This window comes from Zonotrichia leucophrys, chromosome 3, assembly GCF_028769735.1.
Source record: "Zonotrichia leucophrys gambelii isolate GWCS_2022_RI chromosome 3, RI_Zleu_2.0, whole genome shotgun sequence".
NCBI lineage: Eukaryota > Metazoa > Chordata > Aves > Passeriformes > Passerellidae > Zonotrichia > Zonotrichia leucophrys.
In genome coordinates, this window is record NC_088172.1 from 68500000 (window position 1) to 68526120 (window position 26121).

Below are 26121 nucleotides of genomic sequence, written 5' to 3' on the forward strand. Positions count from 1 at the left end.
TTTAGTAACCAAGAAAGAATGTGAGGAGTCTCTCTCTTTAGAGGAACAGAAGAAAACTAACTGCTGGTGACAGGGAGCACAAAGACTGCTGCTGCAAATTAGCACATGTCGAAATTTCAAGGGTATCTTCTCTCACGTGTTTCATTAAACACAGGATTCAGGGCTGCACACTACCACATGGGAATTCAAGCTGCAGTAGTAACTTCTAAGACATTTTTATCTTCAGCAGGAGATGTCCTGAAAATGTAATACTGACTAATTAAAATAAACTACTTTATTACAATATGGACTAAACCCATGAATGTTTAGGCTTTTCCAGTTGTGAAATGTTAGTATTCAGGGAGCAGAGGTCTTCAAGAGCTTCTTCAACTGCTCTTATTTTCAACAGAAATCATGACAGCTAAATGTGATATAAAAAATTGTTTCTGCATTTCACCAACACTACCCTTTTGTAAAATACTTGCATTAATGGTTTTATTTTCAAAATGACTATTTTCTGCACATGCACAACCTCTCAGGTTGAGGCATGTAATGACTGTCTCATTCAGAAATTTACATAAAGCTACCATCTAGAGAAACAGTATTGTTTTAAACCTAAGATGCCCAAAAATCCAAACAAGTTTAATCTAACAAACAAAACAGAATATTGGAAGTTTAAAAGGAGATATGCTCTGAGCGTGTACTTGCAGTAATTTTCAACAGCTGCTAAGAAGTGAATGAGTACTAAAAGGTCACAATTATTTCCAACTGCTTACATGCCTACAAGCAGCCCATAGCTGTTTTGAATCTAACACCACATGTGTGTCTCATGTGCACTTTACTGGTACTCCAATACCAATGTTTAAATACTGTTTAAAAATCGAAGTTAGCTCTCCATCAACACCACAGATGCCTCTCCAGTTCTTGAGCTCTGAGAGCTCATGAAGTCCAGAAGAAGGGAGTGGTGGTATTCCAATTGGCCAGCCTCCTCTTCTATGGCTGGTAAAACTCTCACACAGCTTAAAAACACAGAGAAGAGAAAAAACTAATTGTGTGCATTCTCTTTAGGGGACAAATATGTCAATCACAGGACCGAAGGCTCGGGCTGCTCGAGGCCGTGTGTTGCTAGGGAAAGGCTTTCCCTGCTATTTACTGAGCTCCTTTTCAGCTCCCAGAGCCCGGCCAACCCTTGTTTTCCACAGACAGCAGCGAGAACCGGCAGGGAGCGGCACAAAGGGCCTTTGAATAGCTCCTGTTCCCCAGCACCGCTCTCCTCCTCCTTCAGACACCGCCCTGACCTGTGCCTACCGCGGGGCAGGGACGGGCAGCACCTTCCCTGCCTGAGGAGGAAAGGCAGAGCCATTCTGGCTGCCGGAGAGCCTGAGCTGCACACAGCAGCCACAGGTGTGTGTGTGTGTGTGTGTGCTGGGAGGCGTCCATCACTTCACAGCAGCAGGCAGCAAGGCACGGGTTTGATCCCAAACTGACAAAAGGCAGCTTTTTGACTCCTGACACACCTGAAAATTTATTCGTGCTGTCACTTAGGAGCTGAGCACAGAAGTTCCCCGCCTATCAGTTTGCATCATTTTGTTTCTACGTAACGAATTTAGCATTAAAAACATTTTTAAAAGCCTTTTAAGACAGTCTCAATTTGCAAAAATACTTCTGACATCTGCAAATATTGCGTAAAAATATACATCCAACAGATTTTAATTTTTTAATCAATTCCTTTAGCCATAGCAACTTCAGTTACAAAAGATTAGTGGATTCTCAGTAAATTATGAAAATCATGCAACACACTGCAGTTTCTTTTACCTACTCTAGAATAACAGAAGTGATGATAATTTGACTTTTTTTTTTAAATGTGGTCACATAATTTTCCAGTGCAATCACCCAGAACAATTCAAACATACAAAAGTCTTGTTTTAATTATTCATCATAGTTGGGGGGAAAAAAATGGAACCTGAAGCTGAAGTGCCAAAGAAAATTAAACCAACTTCATTTTTGAAGATATTCACCTTTTGGGCTTTGGGAATTAATCACATACCTACGTTAAGATCAGTATTTCTCATCCAGATTTTGACAAATAAGAACCACCTATTTTTTGTAACATATTAATATGAACTCTGTTTCTTATGATATTCCACTGTATATGAGATTTTACTCTGCTAGGTTTTAAGACCAGATTACAAATACTTATTATTGAAAATTGAGTACATCAGTAGTAAAAAAAAAATAGCAAAAAGAAAATTTAGTATTGAAAGTATTCCTAGTGCTTGAAAAAAAAAATCCTTTACATTTTGATAAAAGATGCCAAATTGCAAGAAAAATGCCATCCTGTTATCCACCAATTTGCAAATTATGTTTATAACATAGAGAACTTTCCTAAAACTTGTTAAATTAAAAAAACCCAACCAAACAAAAAACCCCAAAGAACAACTAAAAAATCACCCCAAACTGATTGCTTCGCCCCCCGCTTTAATAAAACCATGGCTTTTATAAGAAGTGTTTTCTGGAATGTGCAGTAAAGCCGGCACATTTACCCCCGCACCGAAGACTATTCAGATGCCATGCACATATAACAAACTCTAGAAATTTTGTATATATGTGGGCCATGTTTCAGAACTCTCTCACAAGCAAGTACAGTTTATGACAGCTCACATACAGAAATGAGACCGTGGTACAGCAAACATCATTCTCTGCTCAGAAGGTACTGGGATCATGAGGTATCTGACTAGAGACTTGCCAAAATAAAGGATTGGTTAACCTGTCTGGAAAATCCCCAAATAAAATACTGACCAGAATTTTTTCATCTTTTTTTTCCTAAAATCCTACATTACTAAAACAAACTATTATAATTTTTTTCTATATAATATTTGAGCCTCTATGACAAGACAATTAAGTTCTTTAAGTGTAATCTTCTGTCCTAGAATGAGAGAAGTATGTATCAGGCCTATCTTAAATAATTGATTTGACCATTCTTCCCTGCTGTTCTACACACTAATTTAAAAATCTGCCTCCTCAGCAGACACAGACACTAAAGTAACCATTTAGCAGGACTCACAGTATAAATTTGATCAAGTTTCACTGCAAGTTAAAGCCTATACTGGGACAGAAATATTCAAGACCTCTGTGCTTCTCTTTGTTGCTGATCATTGCATGTTTTATAGTGTTGCCCCTGAACAGCTTGCTACAGACTCTGGATATTAGACCAAAACTTCATTTAATGGTTTTCCTTTTTCATTTTTTAAGCAGCTGGGTACCTGAACTGTGCTGAAACAAGCTGCAGCCACTGAGCCATCCTAGATCAATGCTGTCATGTCATGCTCAGGAAACCATTCTTGACAGGATACTCCTGCAATATTTCTATGAAGCATCTCCCTGTAGCTTCTAACTAACCTTAAATGCCAGATGCATATTGTAGGACCTTTGCAGAGAACAAGTAATGTTGGTATTAAAAATATCAATCCACCCTAAAAACACCAACATGTTCCTGGGGTAACTTCACTTCTTCCTATATATTCCCTACCAGTTCCTTGCCCTTCATTTTCACTCCATTGCATTGATACAAGATTCCCACCTGCTTTCTGAATGATCCTTGAGTCCCATTAAACAAGTAACACTGTCCCATTTTCAGATTTCTGACTCAATTCTGCACATCATGCTGTTTGAATATTGTTCAGACACTCTGGTCCTCTGAACATTTATTAGTCTAATCCAATTTTTAGGAGAAACAAATTTAGACTTAGATGTTAGAAATATGTAGAATTAAGTTGTCTTTCAGAGACTGCAGAATTATACTTTTGTATTGTAGTAGACAAGGTGCACAACCACAAGCAAAAGCAGCTTAAAATACATTTTTTACTACAAGACAAATCACCTTAGTGCCTCTTAATCTCCTGAGCCTCAGAATCTCATGAATATTTCAAAATAATACCTAATTCACACAGTCTCTAATTTTATGGACTATATTCTTATACACAGCACTTTGCAATAAAAACCTCCCTTAATGTGTGTAAAAACTTATACGTAGGGAAAAAAAATCTAAAACCAGAAAAAGTTACATGATGTGGCTGAAAAATTAACAAGCAAACCTAAAAATGATGAAAATTTTTGAACACTCGTAGTAACTGAAGAATTTTCATTCACTCAGCATTAATGGGAAGAGACAAATGAAGTTGTTTTCCTTAAGCCAAGGGGAATAAGGACAACAAAGGTACAAAAGGTATGAAAAGCAAGGCATATAATTCTGAAGCAATTCAAATGAATGGACAAATTAATGGAATTTTGTTTCCAGAATGTGCAAAAGGAAGTTGCTGTGCATCTGTGCATGACTGAGTTCAGAAAGCCAAGACTTTGAAAAACAGAGGATGGAATGGGAATCAATCAGACAGACAACTTAGGGAAAATAATTTCAGAGGAAACAAGTTCAGACAAGTTTACCTAGCAAATAAACCAGTCGATTCCAGAATGCAAAAAATTAAAATGCCATCCTTAAGACTTTTTCCCAGGCTACAAATTAGTTCAGGTTGATTAGGCTGAGGTTTTACATTGCTGTCAAAGGAGTCAAAAGTTATTTTTCAAGATGTAAAAAGCCTCTCAACTGGCATTCCTGTGGTACTTTAAGCCAATTTAGACAGTGGTGGTCACAGTCCTACTCTTTCCTTACTGCTGCTCTCCTGTACCCATCACTGGATCCAGGACTGAACCATGCCAACCTGCTCATCTGGCAACACTTCGTTTTTTCTCAACCCATATATTTTTCTGCCAGGTTACAAAACTGAAAGAGCTCACTGCAGAGTCACCAGTAAGGGAGGAGAGACTGATGGGAGCTGACACCTCAGTGTGCCAACTGACTCAATTCCATATGGAATGGGGAGTCTCAGTCTTGCTAATTCTGAAGCCCAGCCGTTTAATCTTCTTTTCTAATTGGAAACCCCCACCTGACAACTAAAAGATATTTTTTTCATATTAAAATATTCCATTAATATTTTTCTTATTCCTCATTCTCCTATACATTTTTTATAGTTTTTGCCCATTTTTTCACGTATAATCATTCTCCTTTCTGTCTTTCTTCTCTCTTGATGCCAGCCTTCAGTGAGAAATACTATTACAGCTTCTCTTGGGCAACTGTGCTGATCAGTCTCCTCTAGGTTAGCCTGAAACTATGAGAAGTGTGTTCCTCCATTTGTAGATTTGTTAACTCAGAGAAATGGCCACAATCTCAACCATCTACCTACTATTTTAAGTACACACATTCGTATTTTGCAGAGATCTTTGAACCTTGGTATTTGCAATCCATCTTCTAAAAGCACTGAAAAAACGCATTTCAAGCCTCTAAAAATGTCATCATCCTAAATGGGCAATTCTAACACCTTACACCAGCATCTTTAAATCCGTAGCTGTTAAATAGTGCATCCAGTACTTACAAAGCTCCATGCTAAGAAACTTAAAGTAATGCTTGGTTTGATAGTGTGAGGACTCCACAAAAATCAATTTCCTCATTGATATTTTTCCCTTTTTGTGTATTACAACCTTCTATAGAACCACCCCAAGTGAGAGTTGCTGATTTTCTTTAGCCAAGAATTGTATTACTTAGATTATGCATTTTGTTTTCATGTCTCTGCATGCAATGTTAATTTTAGCATAACAGTATATAAACACTTCTGACCTGGAGTTCAGTTACCTACAATACACATGCAAAGAACCTGCTGTCAGAAGTTTACAAGTTAGTAAGTGAAAAAATTGCAGAAGGAAACAAACTGCTGGAATCTGAAGATCAAAGGCAAAAGTAACAATGCCCCAGCAGAAGCAGAATTAAATGGAGACTGGATAAAAATACTTGCAAGAGAGGTTATTAGAAAAGAGGGAGTGCCCAGAGAAGAAACAGCTGCTATCCCTACTGGTCTAGCAGCATGCACATTTCTTTGATTCTCTGGATTCCTGGACCAGCAGGAGCCAAGAACCCTCAAAATATAACAAATTAAACACAGAGATCAAGTACTTTGCATAGCTTCCCCCTTCTTCCCCACTACGGTATTCCCACCTTTCCTGTGTGCATATCCCTGACACTTCCTCTGTGGTCTCTGGTGCTGGGTGAGACATTCAACAAGGTGATACACCTCTCCAAAAGCCCCAGAAAATTTTTGAGTTCCTTTTCTAGCGCTTAGAAAAATAAAGTCATTGCACAGAATAGTCTGGTAAGTGCTTTTTTATGATATCCATCCACAAATTAATTAGCCTGCAGCTTCATCATTCAGGATTGAAGCAGAAGGGGACTTCTGCTTCCATTATGACACAACAGGCTCATCACAAGTCATGAGAACACACTTTAAAATTAAAATTAGATTCAGATCTAAGCAGGCTCATCTCAGTTTTACCAGACTTTTTTTCTGTATGCCATACTTTTAGATGATAAAATGATAAGGTTTTTCCTACACTGCTCACAAGGTAAAGGACAGACTATCTCTCAAATGAAATATCCATGTTCCATCAGGTAACTTGCCTGATGTATATTTTCCTGAACTCTGGAGAGGGATGTTTGTCATGTGACCAATCAATAAGTTTTACGTTGTGAAAATCCTTCATTTAAAAAAAAAAAAAGAGTGAAATACTAGGCAGACATTCCCGCCTTCCTCTTTCACAGGCACTGCAAAACTAAATTCCAACTGTGTAGCCCAGATTCAGTTATCAGTAATCTTTAAATATCCCTATCTCAACATCTGACCCAGCCAAAAAATCCCACCAGTTTAAGCTTCTCCTGCACTCCCACTGCCACTTATTTTCACCTCAGTTTTGCAAGTCAAGCAGAGAGAAGAGGGAGAACACGCAAAATGTGATAAAATATAGGTTCCAATCAAGCACCATAACCCATGGAACTACAATTTTAAAATGCAGAAAAAAATCCCAGAGTGTGAGATCTGAAAACTCTAATACCAATATATAGCTTTTTATTTTTTCAGAATTTTTTACTACCTGATTTCTGTAAATAGCATCAATTTGCAGAGGTGTTGTAAGGTACTGGAACTAAGGACCTAAGTGATGTACTCAGTTCAACCCAGTATTCCAAAGGGTCCCCTCTGTAACATTGCCTTTCTACATATTTTTTAATGCTGATAATGTCCTTTAATCATTTAGCAAACCTCTTATGTACCCTCAGAGTGTAGAAGTTTTTGTAGTTTCAGTTTCTCAAGCCGCTTCACAAACACTTCGATAATATTTTGATTGTAAATATTTATAAATATTATATTATAAAATTTTGCATTCCAGTAACTCATCTAAGAAGTAAGAACGTATGGGGGTGGGGATCAGGTCTGATGGAATCAATTCCCTGACAGTATTTCTCAAAGTAACTTTAAATGAACAGTTAAAATTTTGATATTAGTAAGAGTAAATGCTGCTCTTGTTCTCTTCTAATTTCTTGGGAGATATTTCTAAAGTTTCACAGAAACAGTGCCCCGAGGCTACCAAACAGCTTCAGCTGGATCATTAGTAACAGTTCAGGAATTTGTTAGAACTTAGCAGCTGTTCAACCACTGAATCACCAGCACGAATTTACTATTTTCCTTTGCTAATTTACAGGATTCCTGCTAGTGATGTAAGATTATATCAAGGAGCTCTAACCGTATTTTTATGGCTTTAAACGAAAGTTAAAATTACTGCCATTACGGCAGTACTGCTCTCTTTTTAATTAGTTCCACCTCCACATCCTAATACTTATGATGGGTAAAGATTTGAGATATGTACTAGAAAGGATCACAAGGCGACACTTAAGCCTTAAGCTATATAACCAATATCAATTATTTTGGAGAAAAATACTGCATACTGTTTCAAGTATGACATGTCCTTGAATATACACTTTTAAAGCTAGCATCAAAGTATCCAGGCACGTCTCATCTTCCGTGTTTCTTTAAGATACCCGATCTAGGCGGCCGGGAGAACACGAACACATGCTTGCAAAACACGGCCATCAGTTCTTCCCAGCCTACTACAGCTGACTTCTGGAGCACAGCTGAAGGTTAAACAAGCATAAGTGATGTTCATCACTTGAGGCACTTGTGAAAGCACCAAGTCCATCTTCTCACATTTCAATAGCATCGGTGCTGACAAAGGAGTCAGCGGGTCAAAGCCCAGCTCCCTTTAGAGACAAGGCAGGCAGGCCTGAGCTGGGAAAACATTTACATGTGACCCGAGAAAAAAAACAGTTTGAAGGGCCACAGGACCTTATTTGTTTTCCGAAGAAACCTCAATGCCCTCCCTCCCCTTTCAGAAGCAGATCTGACAAGTGTTGTAATAAATATTACATTCACAGAGGAAAGTTGAAATCAATAGCAGGTTAATGTTTATTGAAACAATACAGAGAACCATTTTTAATAGCATTACTTGAAAATAGATCTAATCTAGCAAAGGAAATTCAATTTATGTTTAGAGCAATCAGATGTTGCTTTTTACTTCGGGGATTTGTTGCAAACTATGTCTCTCAAAATGTGCTTACTGTACTGTATTTAGCAGAAACAGTTTAGCCTTAATAAGCTGATAGTCTGCAAGGGAGCATGGATCAACTTATTCTCATTAAGAACGTAAGCAGCTTTCTAACAGCCTTCTTTGCTGTTCAGCCCAAGCCAGAGAAAGCAGGGATCTCTCCTCTAAACCCCGTAATTTATGAGTTTATTCAAACTCGCCAAATTGCTTTAAGTAAACGCCTCTTATATTTGAAAATTCCCATGGCAACTCATTTAGTTTGGCAGGAAGGCAGACCCAAATTCAATCCTTTTATCCTCCTGCTAAACCATTACAATGGTAATTCTGCTCTGACACTCTGAAGAGACTGCTAATTACTGCACTGGGTCCCCAGACAGATTCGCCATTCAGATTAAAATGGTGAGCGCGGCAGAGAGCGGCAGCAACACCTTTGTGCGCAGGAAGGGATGTGCTCTCACATTTCGGCTCGGTACCAGAGAGGCTCCAAGACTGCGAAGACAAAGCATCTCCTATCCACTAAGTCATGCAGAACAAACACCGAGGAAGGCAGAAAGCCAGCGGAATGACAGCGAAGGAGACAGCCGAACCACGAACTTCAGCGTGTTGACTACTGAACATATTTAGTCACCTCTCAAATGAAATTAATAAATCTTGTTATTGCTATTATATACCGCATGTAGTAGCCTAAACTACAGCTCAAGGACCTATATAAAATGCTACTGAGTATTGTGTCATTATATTCCATGTGCAAGACTCCAATGCCTGCCTGCTATGACAATGTCCCAATTTTTAAAAAGCCACCCAGGCCCTTTTACAGCGTTTTTTTTTTGAGAAGGGGACGTGCCGATTTTGTAGCAAAGCTTTTTTCGCCCTCGTCATTTTTAATCGAGAAAAGTGAAGGAAACTTATGACTGCACCCTTGCTCTTTTGCCCTAGCTGCTCCCTCTGTCACTGAAATGAAAACAGCAGCTCAGTGCTGAAGAGAATAAACATTTGCTGTCTCTGGACTAACAGTGTATTGGAAAAGCCTAAACACTGGTTTAACTCATCCTACAGCAAATGAAAATGGTGGTCTGTCCTCCAAAAAATTAATTTTAGCCTGTTTTGGTCATACCACCATTTCTTTTAGAGCAAGAACACTCATAGAAGACATTACAACAACTTTTCTTCCTTTTTCCAAATGAAAAATTAACAAAACTAGTTAAAAAACTGAATGTGCAAAAGTAAGACACATTCTTAGAAAGTCACTCAAAAGGGAAGGAAGTCAACTTTTAAAATGTCAGAGATCAAACAATGCACTTAATTTCAACATGTATCACCTGATTTCTCTTTTAACCTGAAGCAAACAGCTAACATCTCATACTTGTTTTTTCAAAGAATGACTTTAAATTGTGCAGTAGCTTGATTCATTAACATTTGAGAAGTTAAGCTTTCACTTAAAAAATTACTGAGATATTCTAAACCAACTGCATATTTGTTTTAAGAACAGATTTAGTTCTAAAATCCTATATGCAATGGCAAACTAGAAGCCCAAAGACAATTTCATCATAGAACATTTCTAATGAAATGCAGCCGTACTGTTAAAAACATCATTAAAAAGTAGGCTGACTCATCTAACAAAGCAGTTAGATCCATCTGGCCCAATTAGTGAAGCAGACTACAACTTCTACCAACACAAAAAACAACCCAAACCAAAAACCAAACCTAAAAAACCGAAACAAAAAAAAACCCACAACAGAACAACAACAACAACAACCAACACCATCACAAAAAAAAAAACAAACCCCAAACCAAAACACAACAAAAAAAGCCCAAATAAAACAATCCAAAAAACTCCCTCATATATTGCTTCATCTGGCCTCTACATGCAATTCATTCAGTGGTTTATAAGGATGCTGGTTTGCACCAAACAACAGGTACAAACAATCTAACGATGTACTTTCATCTGAGATGTAAGGAGCATTTGAGACAAAACCATACTGATGCATTAATTATGCCTGCCCATATATTATACTTGCCAGGTCTATTAATTTTTTCATTAAGTGCCTATTGGTGTCCTAGGTAAGGTTTTCACATACCTGTTGAACATTCAATGCATCTCATACTGCACATACAGTGTGAATCTATTTGTATATTACATGTGAGACACTACCTATGCATATTAAATGCAGTATGGCCCCAATGCTTGATACAAATTCTACAGAGAAATGAGTGCTACTCCTATCCTACCCAAGAACAGTTCAATATCAAATTTCAACTACAGAAATATCGCTCATCTCCACTTAAATAAGAGTTATTGCCTGGTGTTATTACTTATACTTTAATAAGGATAAAATAGTAACTTTCATTTTGGGGTTTCTGGTAATTTTTTTCAGGTTTAAGCCTGTACCATCCACTTGTATTTGGCAGTTTACAAATAGAAAGAAGCTCCTTTGCCCTACTGTGATGGTAAAAACACAGGCTACCATCCAGGCTGCTTTATCTTGCTTTGCCATTTGAAAACATTTCATCAGCCCATCTGGACAGCACAAGAAATCTCTGTATGGCTTCATAGTTTGGATTGTAATAAGTTTGTTCCTTTGCTTTTTTGGCTACCCCATGAGCCACCAGAAAACAACAAAAAATTTGGTTTTGCTTTGGTTTTGATAATGAAATTATTCAGTAAAAAGGTTCAAGTCACCCTTACTATCAACTGTACCCCCAGTTTTACGCCTTCTGGAAGCTCCTATTTCAATTCCTAAGACACAGCATACTGTCAGTCTTACTGGGGAGAGGAAGGGGTGTCTCAAGAATAAGGAAATCCAACTGGTTTATCTGAAGATAACCAGCAACTAACACAGCAGAAGGTTTTGTGCAAGTCAATACATAAAACTGTTGAGTGTGAGGTCTGGATGTTAACTACAGAGTGACAGACTAGCTCATACAGGATTTTACAAATTCTTCTCCTAAAACATCTTCCAGAAAAGGCTTCAGGACTCAGCAAGGATTCAGAAGTACCAGCTGCTATGCTTTGCTGCAAGCAGTGTATTTTAAACAAGGCAAAACAGAACAAATATTGTGGAAAGGTGATGGGGAGTTTACAGAAGCAATTTTGGAAGTAGCTTCCTATACTTCCAAAAAGCAAGTGTGGATAGATTAATGAAACAACAGTTCTGGAGTAAGGTCATCACTACTGAGATGAGAAGCAATTTCACTTGCATCAGATCCTTCAGGATTTGAAGAGTCTCTCAAAGCAGAATGATACTCGGGGTTTAATACATTTTTCTCCCTTTTGCAGAACTTGCATCTACAAAAAAAAAAGACAGGAGAACCATGCTCTGACTAGCACTCCTAAGATGCTGAACCTTGGGTATCAAGAGAAAAGAAGAGCTCTGCACTGCACTAAGTACTTCACATAGGAAGCAGAACTGAGACTTAAATCATCATCAGATCTATTTATACTTCTGAATCAACGAACACTGACACAAGTGAAGGCACTGGCACAGGTACCAATCTCCCTTTTCCAAGAAACTATGTGGAAAAACTCTTAAACCCTGCAGGCTTTCTAGATGGTGCCTTTTTTGGTCTCTCTTAAATCTGGGTTATGCAGCACTCAGGACAGACACTGTTCTCTGCCATAAATGTAACACATCCACGTGCTTTTGAGAAAAAGAAACTTTAAGCACCAGAAACACAAAAAGACTCTTGATAAAGTTAAGGGAGTATAGATATAAGCCTAGGGTCAAAGAAAGAAAAAGAATTGGTCTAATTAGTCAGACATCTAAAGGATGCCACAACAGTAAAGTGCAAAGGTAACTGTACAGAAAATCACTTAAAAGACAACTTGGGAAAAAAAATTCTCCCAGAATCCACACTAAACCCTTATTTCTATGCTTTTAACTGTAATATTTACTTGTTTGGATATGTAACATATGCTATTAATACTAATCTTTTAGAGCAATATGGACATGTTTAATTTCTATAAACACAACTCTCAAACTAATTCTTTTTCTGAAATTACTTTTTTTTTTTAATCATAAGTAACAGGATGACATTATGAAGAAAAAACTGATTTTTTCTACTCTCTACATAAGCTTGCCTAGAAATACAAGCTGTTTGGAGAAGCCAAAACGTCACAAGTTTACTGTTCTTATGCCAGTTAAGGTTCCCTGCTAATAAACTGTTTTAATTAAACAGGATTCTACTTGGACATTTCAGTGGAAAAAATTAAAGTAAAAGCAAAGCTTGTTAAAAAAACCACCAAACCCGAAGTGATTGATACGGAAACACTAAAAGAAGTAATTTTATTTTTCCCCTCATGATTCTACTGCACACACTTCCATCAGAAAGAGTCTGCTGAAGCTAGCAAGAGAAGCCATGCCTTAAATTTCAGGTGCTTTACACTAAGTGACATGGAATCATATAGTCTCCTAAGTTCCCCTGAACCTTAACATTCTACTGAAAGCCTATGTGTGATTCACATTTGAAGAAAATTGACTAAATGGAAATAAATAAAACGAGCACTGAAGTATGTTGGGGATTATGTCTCAACTACATCATCACAGATGTTGCCTTAGCAAAGATTTCTGAAGTTTCCAAGCCAATTTGAGACTTTTAGTAAAAGTCACTTCCCAGATTTCAAACATAAACCACAGATGCAAAAAAATTCTGCATCTTTCAAGTTCTTAGAGGTAACCTGGAGTAAGATTTTTAGAAGAGTCTGTACACTTCAGATGTACAAAGCACTACTAATCTTAATGGGATCTTGTTACTGAAGCCACATAGGATCTTTTAAAAAAAATCCTACAGATAGTAGTGAAAAAAAGTATTATTTAAAAATTACTAACATCTGTATGTTGAAATGCTACAAACAGATTACTTTTTAACACTGTAAATATACTGAATATAAAGCATGACATAATAAGAATATATTGTGCTATTTGTCAGCTTTAGTGTCTTACATGCTTCATTTTCCAAGCACTGCAGAATGATTTACATGGAAACAAGGGATGACATTTTCTCTTATGACACTGGCAGAGTTCCTTTAAGGCTGTCCAGTTGAGCAGAACTTCTATTTCATTTTGCACAACTGCTAATCTTCCCAATTAATTTGTAAGGAAGGCAAGACATATAATTTAATGTCTAGTTTACCTGCAGCACAAAGGCAACATAGCTGAAGATACATATATAATGTTAACAAGTTCCTTCACAAAAAATATTTTGGCAATACAGAGAATTTAGGTTTATGCAACACACACAAGAAAATTATTTTGAACGGATTCTAAATTGAAATCAATGAAGCCACTTATTAGCACAACTTTTAATGAACACCAAGAACCTTCAGAGTCTCCCCTGCAATCTCCAATACTACAGGAAAATAAACACTTTGCTCATTCTTCTGTCTCCAAGAACCACCTCTAAAACTGCAGATAGCTACAAAAGAAAGCGCATTCCAGTAATGACCTCTCACATATTGACTGTTAAGCAAACATTTACCTCTCAGAGCATTTAAAAAACCAGTATGGTGCTCTCACCACATTTTACAGATGAAAAAGTTAAAGTTTATTTAATGTACCCTTGCAATCGTAGGAGAAAACAAGTGTTTCTATGACCTGATGTATTTTAAAAGCCTGATTTTTTAATTTTTATCTTTCTTGAATCTGATTGACCTTTGGATCATTAAAAGTAAGAGATTTCCCTAAAGCTGTCCTTGCTGCTGAGTAATAAAGTATCTCTTTGAAGAGTTCTCCACCATCCTCTAGGAGAGAAGGTGAAATATCAAGTATGACTAAGGGAGCCCCATCCACAGCCCAACCACCTTCTTTGGAAATTAACCAGTAACTTCAGAAATTACTACTGAAAGGCAAATATAAGCTTTGCTCTTGCAGGCAGTGAGAAAAAAACAGTGTTCTTCTCAACACTGTATCAATAGTCCATCTGTTCCAAATGCCAGGATACCATTAACTGACAAATCAGATTAGCACAGGATCACCATATATACTATAGTGGGTTCAAACCAGGAGAAATCCAGACTCACCTCTTAGCTCCCATGGTCTTTCAGAACTTATCTTCCAAGGTAGAACAAGTTATTCTATTCCTGCAAACTACTTTTCTGCACAATATATGAAGATTTTATTATTTATTTATATTCTTCATATTATTTATATGAAGATTATTCAAAACATCTGATGTCTGTTGGTAGTAATGATTTTGACTGTTAATTCTAACAAACTAAATAAGCAAGCCTTATTTTAAAACTTCCCTTTTAAGACCCCAGAAGCTACAGATCTGCTTATTAAAAACTGAAACCTCAGCATAGCAGACAAAAAAATAAGGCCACCTGCTACCTAATATCGCCAAAAGGCTGAACAAGAAGTGGAATTGCCCACTTCCATCATCACAGCACCCAAGTACCCATGTGAATATTTGACAAATCCCCACTCCACCTTCCAGTTCCATTTCACCTGATGTGTCATTTGCTTGCTTTACTACAACTGTATCAGTATAGTTACTAGAGCTGCCAAGACAGTCAGGGTAGTCTAAGTTAAAATTCCGTTTTCAAACTAGGACACAAGCCAGAGAATGAAAGAATCCTAAAGATTCTAAGATGAGGGCACAACAATGCATGCAATTACATGACTGAAAATTACTACTCATGAAAACTGCTTCAAATGATCATAAGACAGCCAGCTCCCAATAGTGGTTTTGGGGCTTTGATTTTTTCAGTCTCATGAAAAAGGATTTGTAATGCAATGTACCATTTTGGAGGCTGTAGCAAAGTACCTATCAAAGGCTAGAATTATTTATTTATAAATAAGGCAGCTGAAATTCTTCGTATCTACAACTGTGTTTGGTCACATAGAAAACCTCACATATTCCAATCCATTTATACAAAGCTGCAATATCAAAGGACTGGACATAATACTAGAGACCTCTGATTTCGTTAGATTTGCTGGTGTTGATCCAGTACTTCCAAATGACTTGGAATAGAAAACACATTTCACTTTACAATAAAAGTTCAAACTGATGAACATAATTTACTACATAAACAGATGTTGTGAAAACATTAAAAATTAGCTAATAATAGTAATGCAGAAAATATAGAAGGCAGTGCTGTTTTCATTAAGCTATCTCTATTAAAAAGTAAGCTTGATAGAAAGGTAGGGCTTTTAAAATACTTATTTAAATATAGAAGATATAAGATGAAAAAATTATAAACCCTATACCATTTCCAACAACACACAAGAAATATAATATACCACTTGATGGAATCTTAAATGCTTTTCCTTATTAACTATTTTCCAAGCAAAGCAACTTTCCAGTAAGATGTCATCTAATCACTTTCCAGGATGGTTTACCCCTCTCCAATTTAATGTAAAGTGTGTTACAAATGGCCAAAATCATATAAGCTATTTAACATAATCGGCTTCAATCTCTTATATCATGCCCACCTATGTTTATCCTGCTAACAATATCTATAACATCCCTGTATTAAAGTCTTAGCCTATAAACTATTTATGAAAGAAAAAAGAAACCATATTACTCCTCCCACTGAAAGCTCAGGTATTTCTGTACTGTTTAAAAATAGAAACACTTAAGTTTTCTATTGAATAGTAGGCGAAAAACTCTTGGCACTCTTCCAGAGGTTAGAATTTTCTGTCTGATGTCAAGATAGAACAATGTAGAGCAACTGTATGACTGTAAATCAGCAGTCAGCATTAAACCACAGATGTCTATATGACAAGCTGAACTTTTGCATAATTAGAAATCTAGATTTCAGAACTAACACTAGCAACAAAGAATGCTTTAAATGGCTGGAAAAGGGAAATGTTTACTGGTACTTTACTATTGTTTCACACACAAAAATCTTTGCAATCTCTAAGATTGTTCCAGAATCCACTCCAAGGTGACTCATGCATGAAGTGATCTGATCTCCTTAATATGGTCTGGTTAGTGATAAGCGTTAAAATGTGTTAAAATTGTGGGATAACAAATTCCTACTCTTTATGCTACATCTCCTCAGGAATCACAATTCTACAATTACAATTTCTTTCACTTAGGTATAAAGTTGAGACTTCAAAAAGAAAAATCAATCAGCCAAAACCCAACTGTAACTAGAAATGAAGGATTTGTCATCATCTTCATTAACATGGCCAAACAAGGAGAACTGTAGCTTGATCATCTGTTTTTTGAGTAAGTGGAGAAATGCTTTAACAAGACTTTATATAAATATCTCAACTTACATGTTCTGTTCCAGGACCATCCACAGAAAAACAACAAAAAATATGGAAGAAGATACAAAAAGAAAAAACTACTAGAGGAAGCCCTGGGAAAATAGCCAAGACTAAAGGGCAAATTATAAAAATGGGATGAAAAATTTAAAAAGTTACAGGTACAACAAAAATTACCAGAATAGATCAATACCCTTTTTTCTTCTACAACTATGTCTACCAAAAAACCTAATAGATTAGGCACATTTCTGAAAGACACACAAAACCCATGCAGAACCCAATCAGAGCTCCTAATCAATCCATGCATAATCCCACTTTGGAAGAGAATGTCCCTACTGAGTTTCAGGCAACAGTGTGTCTTTGTTACTATTTGAGAAGAGACTACTTTCTACGTTTCCCAAGGTCTTTTCCAAAAACTTGATCTACCATTTCTCAAGTTAGACATTTGTAACACCTTAAATAAAAAAAGGCAGACTGGTGGAGAAGAAAAAAAAAGAGATGGCATTCAACAGTAACTGTACATAGGCACAGCTAACTAATTTCCTTGGGTTCTAGAAGTCATTAAAGATGTCCTGAAGAAGATTTAGAGAAAACACCTGGATTAAGATGTTTAGAAGTAACTGCTGGAGAAGCTTCTTTCTCCCATTAGTATAAGAAAAGTTAGATGGAGAAGAATCCCTATGAACTGCAACCTAAGTTATAAGCTATAAAACTAGACATATTTACATAGTTATATTTGATCATGACTTTGTGCCCAAATTTGTTAAACAATCAACTGAAACGTGAGGGCACAGATCATCATAACTTTGTAGTTACCATTTAATTATTTGTCAACTTTCTGAAAATGGAAAGCTGAAAACAAATTTATAATCATTATATAAACAGCACATTTTACATGTCTTTTCAAAATTATTCTCATCATAGAATAACAGAATGATTGACCTCGGAAGGAACCTCATGGGACAATCTAATCCTCATCCCAGAGCAGGTTCCAGGTGGGTTCTGAATGCCTCCAGAGAAGGAGACCACACAACCGCTCTGGGCAGCCTGTTCCAGTGCTCTGTCACCCTGAACAATATTCTGATGAACAATTCTAATTTTCTCCTTTGTACTAAGACAATAATTTCGGAAGAGTGGACAAATGTAGCAAAATTTAAACTAGATTTACCTCAATTCAGTTGAAAATCATCAAGACATGTTGTAGTAAATATGGTCTCAACAAAACATTTCCATTCAACAGATATTATTTTGGTGGCAACAAATCACTAGTCTACAGAGTTTACATCACAGTAGACAATGATGGACAGAGCTACTTTTCACTTGCAGCTGGCCCAAAATAATTTTGTTAATATCAATGCAAACACTAAAGTTGAACACTGCAGTGACATATCAATTACAATATGTGAACATTTCCCATGTGAATTGGTGTAAGAAGTTCTTGTTCTCATTTTTAAAACTCAGACTTGCATGACAGACTAGACATCCTGGACAGTGGAAGACACAAAAAGGAACCTTAACAGTCCTCTATTGTTTTGCACTGCCATAATCAGAAATTCACTGTAGCACGATATTTTACTCTCACACTATTTGCTGGTGAACACATCCACTTGCAGTTCTACATAAATTTATTTAAGGGTGATCTGCTGCACTACCATTTGTCCCTATCTGCCTGTTCTCATGCCATCCATTCTGTCAGTGCTAAACCAGGCCTGACTCTGTAGCAAATCCTTCAGGGAGGTTCAGCTCTCCACCAAATGGACTCCCCGCACCCTCAGAGGAAGGCCAGGGCTTTCTGATGCAAAACAGGAGCAGGAACAGCAAATCATGAAGGAATGGCAGGAGTGCAGCAGCCCTCAGCTCATAGAGCCACGGAAACATTAAGCCTGCTTCATGCTACTAAAAATAAGGTGCTATCACCTCTCCCCCACATCAAAAAGTTTACCGTGTTATCCAGTAATCGCTGCCAAGCCATTTGGCTGCTGCGCTGCCCTTCGCGCACAGCTTCCTGTCTGATCATTCACCCTGAGAGACTTGTATGGGAACTGACAAAACAGGCATCACGTAGGAATTTCCTAAAATGCTCCTAAGGACAGCAGCATCCTTCTTCTGCTACTGTATCACTTATTAATTTCATTACTTGAACTGAATAAGCAGCAAACAATGGATTGCACAGCATGACCAACGTTTCAACAGGGAAACTGTGCAAGGCAGCACAATATTCTCATTTGTAAAAGCAAAAATGTAAAACCAACACGCCATGCAGGAATGAATTAGAAAGAGCTATTCAAGACAGTCAAACTTGCATGCAGAATTTATTGTGGCTTATTAGATGGCTAATAAAAAAATGAAATCTTCTCCTAATATCTTTCCAATCTCAAGCTTTTGCTAGTCTTAATTACACAGCAACAAATTATGTACAGTATTACATTATTATTATGTTCTTTTTTTAAACTAAGTCTAAAGCATGGTTAAACATTCTTAAATTTTTTTTTCTCTCTATTTTGCAATGGAATTCACAGCACACAAAGTTCCCAGGGTAAAACTTAAGACAACCTTCAGTTTACCCTAAGTAGCTGAAAATAAACCACAAGGAAAATTTACAACCACACCTATAAGGAAAATACTAGAAATTCACTTAATTAATAAACAAGCTCCACTTCATCACACGTGCTGAAAGCAGTCTTTTAGAAGGAAATGCTTTTAGCTTATTTAACTGAAAAACAAACCACTCTACCAATACTATTGCCCCTTCACAATATTCTCTCCTGTTATATAAAGAAAATGTGTCGTATATAGGAGAGACTAAAACCAGAAATACCATCAAGATAACATCTCTGGTAACAGGGACTAAACATGAGGACAGTTAGTGAATGAGTACATACCAAGCACCACTAGAAAAAATGTTCCAATTTGTAAAAATCATGTCATATACATCACATTTACTTTCCCATACAACCAAACTTGAAGACATTCAAGACTGAAAAGTCTAAAATCACTATTACAGGCAAGATCCAAATGTAGGAGCAAAATGAAACAAGCTTCTACTGAAACATTATCTCCTACCCATCACAACCGTAAAATTCTACATTGTAGTCACAAATGATATACAGAATTTGACTGGGAGCATCACTTAATAATTCTGTGTTGTAGTTGTCTTCCAAGAAGATGGAGGCAACAACCAAGTAAAACTACAGCTGCCCCAGCATAAGAAAAGCAATAGAAAAATCTGAACAACACAGATTCCAGACCAACTTAGAATAGCTAAGTAGGAACCAGAAATACAATCTTTTCCTCAGAAAGGAAATGTGTGGAATCAAAAGAAAATGGGGTATAAAGGATCTGTCTGTAATTTGAATTCTGTCATATGTGCCTCATCCCTTACAAAAGCAGCTAGTATAAAGGTGAATTAGCAATTAAACTAGACCTGTCATCTGTAAAATGCAAGAAATATCTAGATAAACTCATTCAGCTAGAAACATTTATTCATCACTTCCTACAAAATGCAGAAGGCCTAACATTTCTGGCAGAGGAGTTTGGCCCTCCAGCTCAGGAGCTCCAAGAACAACTTCAAACCCTTAATGATTTTCTGGTTTAGTATATTATACTTCTTTATTATGTATGCCTAACCAGGTTCTGAGTTTTTTCTTCTGTTCTGCAGTGAACAATCAATCCAGAGCATCTTTTGCCTTTTCTTTTACAAGAGAGCCACCCATCTGCACTTAACTCATGCAAATAACAAACAACTCTCAAAGCTCCCACAATAAAGAGAGATCAATGATCTGGAGGATTCACTTCAGAAGGAGGCATAAGGACAGTACAACTTGATGTGATCCCAAGAATCTGCAGACTGCTTTATTAATTCTTCTTTTTTTGAAGAAAAACATGAAAGAAGTAATACTGTATGATCTTGCAGGTGTAGATAAAGACCAGTATCTCACTGAGCTATGGGAACAGGAAGAGAATTAATCTGAGGGAACTTGAAGTACAGCCAAAAATATTTTAAAAATTGCTTCATACTAAAGAAATGTAAATTAAATACAAATGAGTAATAATGAAAAAAAAAAAGTTGGCCTTTCTCCTCAAGGAGGAAAAAAAATGGCTTGCTCAGCCAATCTTCCTCAAGTTGTGCTTTTCATTTCTAAAGATAAACTACTTGACTATATCACTATCTTGGTAAAATGTAGGAGAAAGTGAAAAGAGAAAATATTAATTCACATCCACAAGGAAAAAAAATCACTAATGATTCAGATTCATAAATGTAAGAAATACACTTTAGTACTGAAATAGTATCTGTTCACCCAAGTACATTCAAATAGAAATCCACTTTAAGAAATGTGCCTATTTCTGCACTGTTTTAGAAAATGTAATTAGGCTTTTTAACATCTTGAGTACAAAAAATAAATGATCATTCAAAAAAATTAGCAACTAATTTCCATCTCTGAACACTCAGAATACGAGCATTTTTCTGAAATTGATCTCAAACCCAATGCATTGTCACATTGTATGGCAAGATGAAAATGAGTCTTCTCTCCTACATAGTTCCAAATTTTAATCAAGCTGGACAGAATAGAAATACATAACTTATTTTTTTCCAAGTTAATCCTTTATCTGAAAAACACTAATAGTTTCAGGTATTCTATCACATGAAAGGGAATCTTACTTTTTCCATTCTTACATTTTAGAGTATCTTTGGAATCTTCCAATATGCACAGTTTCCCTTCTATTGTTGTAATTCACTAGGATTTCCCTTTTTTCCTTATGCTTAACCTGATTATTTGAAGGTTTATGACTACTCTCACAGAAGTTTTCAGTTCCTATCTTTTAACACTAAACTGAATTTTTCAACTCTCAAACTGCTTGAAGCCCAATTCCACTTTTCATGCTAATTGAACAGATGCAATAGGTAGTAGAAACCCAAGTTCACCTATACACTAATTCATTAGTATGTACTACACATACCTGTTCCAGCAAGGCATGATTTTTAGAAATTAGAGCCAACAGACCTTTAACTCTTGTGCAAGTAATATGTACAATCCAAATCTCTATGCATATGCATAATATATAAAGATGGTAATGAAGTGAACTGACAAAGAGTATTTCAAGTTATGTTCTATTTGGACAGTAGTTAGCCCTGTGTTGTTATTTTTCATTAAAGGGGAAAAACAATTATTTCTGAAATCAGGATTACAGTGCTTCCCCAATTAGGCTACTGCATGAGGCAGAGTGCTTTCATGACAAAGAGCTGGCTGTCACTTTCACAATGAAAGAACTACTAATGCATTACATTTTTTTGAGGCTCAGAACACACCCATCCCACAGTTCCACAAAACAAGTGTAACACAAACATACACAGAGTATACACACCAGTACTTCAGACATACTGGGGGTTTGTAACCTATCATCCTGAGGTTGACCCTCCAGTCATATTAGTCAACAGTAAGGGGGAGGTAGAAGAATGAACCTGACAAACTTAATTCACACAGAAGTTTGGTTTCTAAACTGTTTGCTCCGTAGTAGCTAAAGAATGAACATAAGGGTTTCAAAGTTTTGCCCACATGAAAATCCTGGCTATAAACTCAATCTTAAACTCAAGGTCTCTTTAGTATGTGAGTAAATTCTGAAGATCTACTTTCTCTAGTTGTCTGTTCCTTTCAGAAATTGAAAACTGCAATGTCAAGAGATTTAAATCAGTATTTTTGTACCTCCTGCTTAATATTCTACCATTTTTTGGTAATTCAGAAATTAAGTCTCTCTCCCTATCTTTAGTAATTTCTAAAAATGTCTTCTGAATAAATCTGCTTATAGAGACAGCATGTGTCACCGCAAGTTTCCTCACAGCCAGCATCTATTAGCATTCACTAAGTACCCAAAATCAGTAGGCCATTTTAATACCACCTACCACTTTCTTTTGCAAGATAGTCTCAATTTTCCTTGTAATGTGGAAAATTTTTCCACCACAGAAAAAGATCTGATTTATTCTCATCATTTTACAGGGGCACACAAGTGGTGGTAAAGATACAAGTTAATGGCATGGGATGCACAATACAGCCACACTTGAGTCACCTTGCTTTGAGTGAGAAGGCAGAGAAGATCTAAGAGAAGGGCTCTCACAGGGTAATTCTGGTCTCTGAAAAAGTATTCAAGTCATCTAGATGTGCAGAACTCAGTCTGTACTATCAGGAAATGTGAAAGACAACCATTTTTCAGTTTCACTACTTTCATTTTTCCTTCAGTATACTGACAGCAAACTTTTTTGATACTAAAGGGATTTGTTCTCTTTGCAAAATGTTTAATGTGATGATCTAAAAAAACATGTCTTTATTTCTTAAAGTATCAGAATCATCTAGAAGTGAAACATAAAAGCATGTCATACTTCCCCAGCCTTGAAGTGAAGAATACTAATACTGAAAGGAAAGAGAAAAGTAGTGTTTGTAACAGTTCAGCATTGCCTTTTAAAGGTGGTAACTATTTCCTGTACCTCTATCTCAGACAAAAAAAAAAAAAAAAAAAGTCTCCTTAAAAAAATCTCTCTCTATTTTCTTCTAAGGAATAATTCAATCTGGGATGAGGCAGTTTAAATATCACTAGAGTATTACAAAATCATATCTCCACTTCCTTTTAGGATGCTACTCTGCAAGCTTACTCTTACTCCTGAAGCAAATTAGTTGTATTTCAAAAGAACCTTCTGAAAATGGAAATCAAAGGCTTGCATACAAATACTTACTGCAGGTATCAGTAACTTTTTTACTTCTTCAACAGCCCTCTTCAGCTTTATTTCTGCTCTGTTTTGAGCATCCTCCACAGTGATAAGTACATGTAAATCTTCATTCAGGTGTTCCCAGTTGGGCTTGCCTCGATTCTGTTCTTCCTAAAAAAAATTAAAACATGGAAGCTATGAAGCACTTACATTCTGTATAAAACAATCACAAAGAGTAGACAAATTCAAATTTATAAATTCTGTAAATAGTATGAACTTTATTCTCAGCAATGTTTCTTCATACTTTGGAGACTTCCGTATCATATGAACTTAGCTTTCAAAACATCATTTTTGGGGTTTTGGAACCTCCTACTCTATATTATACTTTTTAAAGACTGCAATACACATGCTATTTCTTAAGAATACCTCCTCCAGCTGAATAAAGGAACAAGAACAGGAATACAAACACAGTATTACTTTCAATATTATTTAGAGCCTTTCAAGAGTAAAACAGGTAAGACATACTAGTGGCTAAGCAACCTATCTTTTGAAGAAAAGTGAAACAGACACCAGACATAGAAACTCCATCTGAATCACTACAAAGAACAGGAAAGCAATTCTCCAGTGTTAAGAATCACTTGCAAATACTCATGAAGACAAGATTCAAAGAATCAAACACTCCAAAAGGAACAGAAGTTGCCATTTTCAAAGGAGAGCTCCATGTACTGGATGAAGGAAAGACAGAAGGAGATGACAAGGCTTTAATACTGAAGTTATGTAAGGGCAAGTGACAACATGGTCACCATTACACAGGTACTCATCACATCCATAGCATTAGTAATCCCAAAGATAAATATGAGAAATGTTTTCAGAAAGATGTAGCATGCTAAAGAAGCATTTCAATTTTAAACAACAGAAACCAATAAATTTAACTAACACATTCAAGTATCCAGTCTTCCAAAAAATAGGATAAAGAAACACAACACACAAGAAATTTTCCAACTCCTTTTTTAAACAGTTAATAAAGCTAGCTAAATTTTCATGAAACTTCATTGAATTTTGACAATATTTAAAATATAATACAATTTTAAAAAAAGGAGGCCTCAAAAAAAAGCTTATTACAACTTTGAATCTATAAAAAGGCCTACATAAACAAACACCACTTATTTAAAATTTAAAAAGCTGAGTATAATAGAAGAGTCTCCTATTTGTAAGATAAACCCTTGTGGCTTAACCACAATTCACACTTTAACTTCATCCTTTTTTTTTTTTTTAAATTGCAAATGTGTCTTTTTCCCCAAATTTCATGAAAAATTCCTCCAGGAAATCAAATACATTGAGGAAATGTTCTAAGATTTATTACCAACAAATATTTGCAGTGCCTCGTATTCATATATACCTGAGGGAGCACTGCTCCTCAGAGTGTTTCATTTTTAATTCAGCTAAGTCTGAAATGTTTTATGGAGTACGCAAGGATAAAAATCGGGGGTGGGGGGGAACTGAGCCATGAGAGGTGTATGAAAAATGGATGTAAAGGAATCAGTACTTTGAAACTACTTTTCACTATGTATGTAACGTGCACAGGTCCATTACTCCACACTATCAGATACACTGGCGTGTTCTGTTATTTTTAATGTTATTTTTGCCAATTTTTTTAACAAAGGTGGCTGTGAAATTAGGTCTGCCCATTTCAGAAGCTGGAAACAAAGAGAAAAATAACTCTCACTTATGATATAATACAGAAAGTGATGCAAAATGCTGCTGAGTTAAAACATCCTCTCTGTTGAAATACAATCTTTGAAAGAACTGTCTGTGACAAGGAATTTGCAATTTATTTTTTCAGTCGTGATCAAAACTCCACTGTTACTTAAACAATTCCATTTTTTTTAATCCAAAGCAGGAATGAGCTGTTTTCTTTTAAGACGATGACAAGCAACACCAATATGAGGTAGTATATAAAATAATATGTAACTGGTATGAAGAATGAGAGAAGGTTCCCAAACCAGCAGAGGGCAGAGGAAGAAATGTGCAACTACCTATTCTGGCACTGAGCCAGTGCTGGAATGGGAAAGGTCCTGGTTACTAACACCAGATGCAAGAAAGCTGCACAACCCCAGTAACATGGGAGGCAAAACAAATAAAACAAGTTTTAAAAGGCCAAGAGGAACAAATGTTAAGGAAAGGTGTCCCTAGGCAAAGCAGCAAGTTCTGCTCCTGAAAGACAAGGAATGCCCTCAATGCAGTTTTAGCTACCACACCATTAAACACCATGTTTATAAATAGTGTTAGCAAACATAAAGGGGCTTCATGGTGGTGTAGCCTTTTCTCTCATAATGAAAATAATATGGTGCAAAGTCTCCAAAACTTGTGTCAGATTAATGTTACATCAAGTATTGGCACTGTACTCCAAATTAGTCTGTTGCAGCATGAGAATTTTTTCCTCAATTTAAAAAAGAGAACAAAAAGCAGCATATAGGACAAATTAATGACACTGAAGATTTTTTATCTCCCTAATTAACTTTTAGGTGGAACATGTTGTGTGTAAGGTTTATAATCATAGGTATTATTAGGGTGAGACCTCACAGCACAAGTAAACATATAAACTACTTATCAGTAAGATAACTGATTAATGTATGACTACGATAAGCTCTTCCACGGCCATAAAGTACAGTAATAAAAGTGCTGTTGTTGAGGGTGCTATTCATTACACCACATAGTAGGACTGAAAGAAAAGTTAAGAGTAAAATTTTGCAC

The 26121-nt window shown here is 36.4% G+C and overlaps 1 protein-coding gene across 8 annotated transcripts in view; it reads right to left on the reverse strand.

The window, feature by feature from the left end:
* QKI (QKI, KH domain containing RNA binding) overlaps positions 1-26121 on the reverse strand; it is a 154086-nt gene that overhangs the window by 27848 nt on the left and 100117 nt on the right. For all 8 annotated transcript variants that reach the window (XR_010439586.1, XM_064708663.1, XM_064708662.1 and 5 more), the window contains exon 4: positions 23395-23538. Coding sequence is in view for 7 of the 8 variants with exons in the window: in XM_064708663.1 (XP_064564733.1) it covers positions 23395-23538 (144 nt within the window). In the remaining variant the exon portion in view is untranslated. The remainder of the gene's footprint in view (positions 1-23394; positions 23539-26121) is intronic.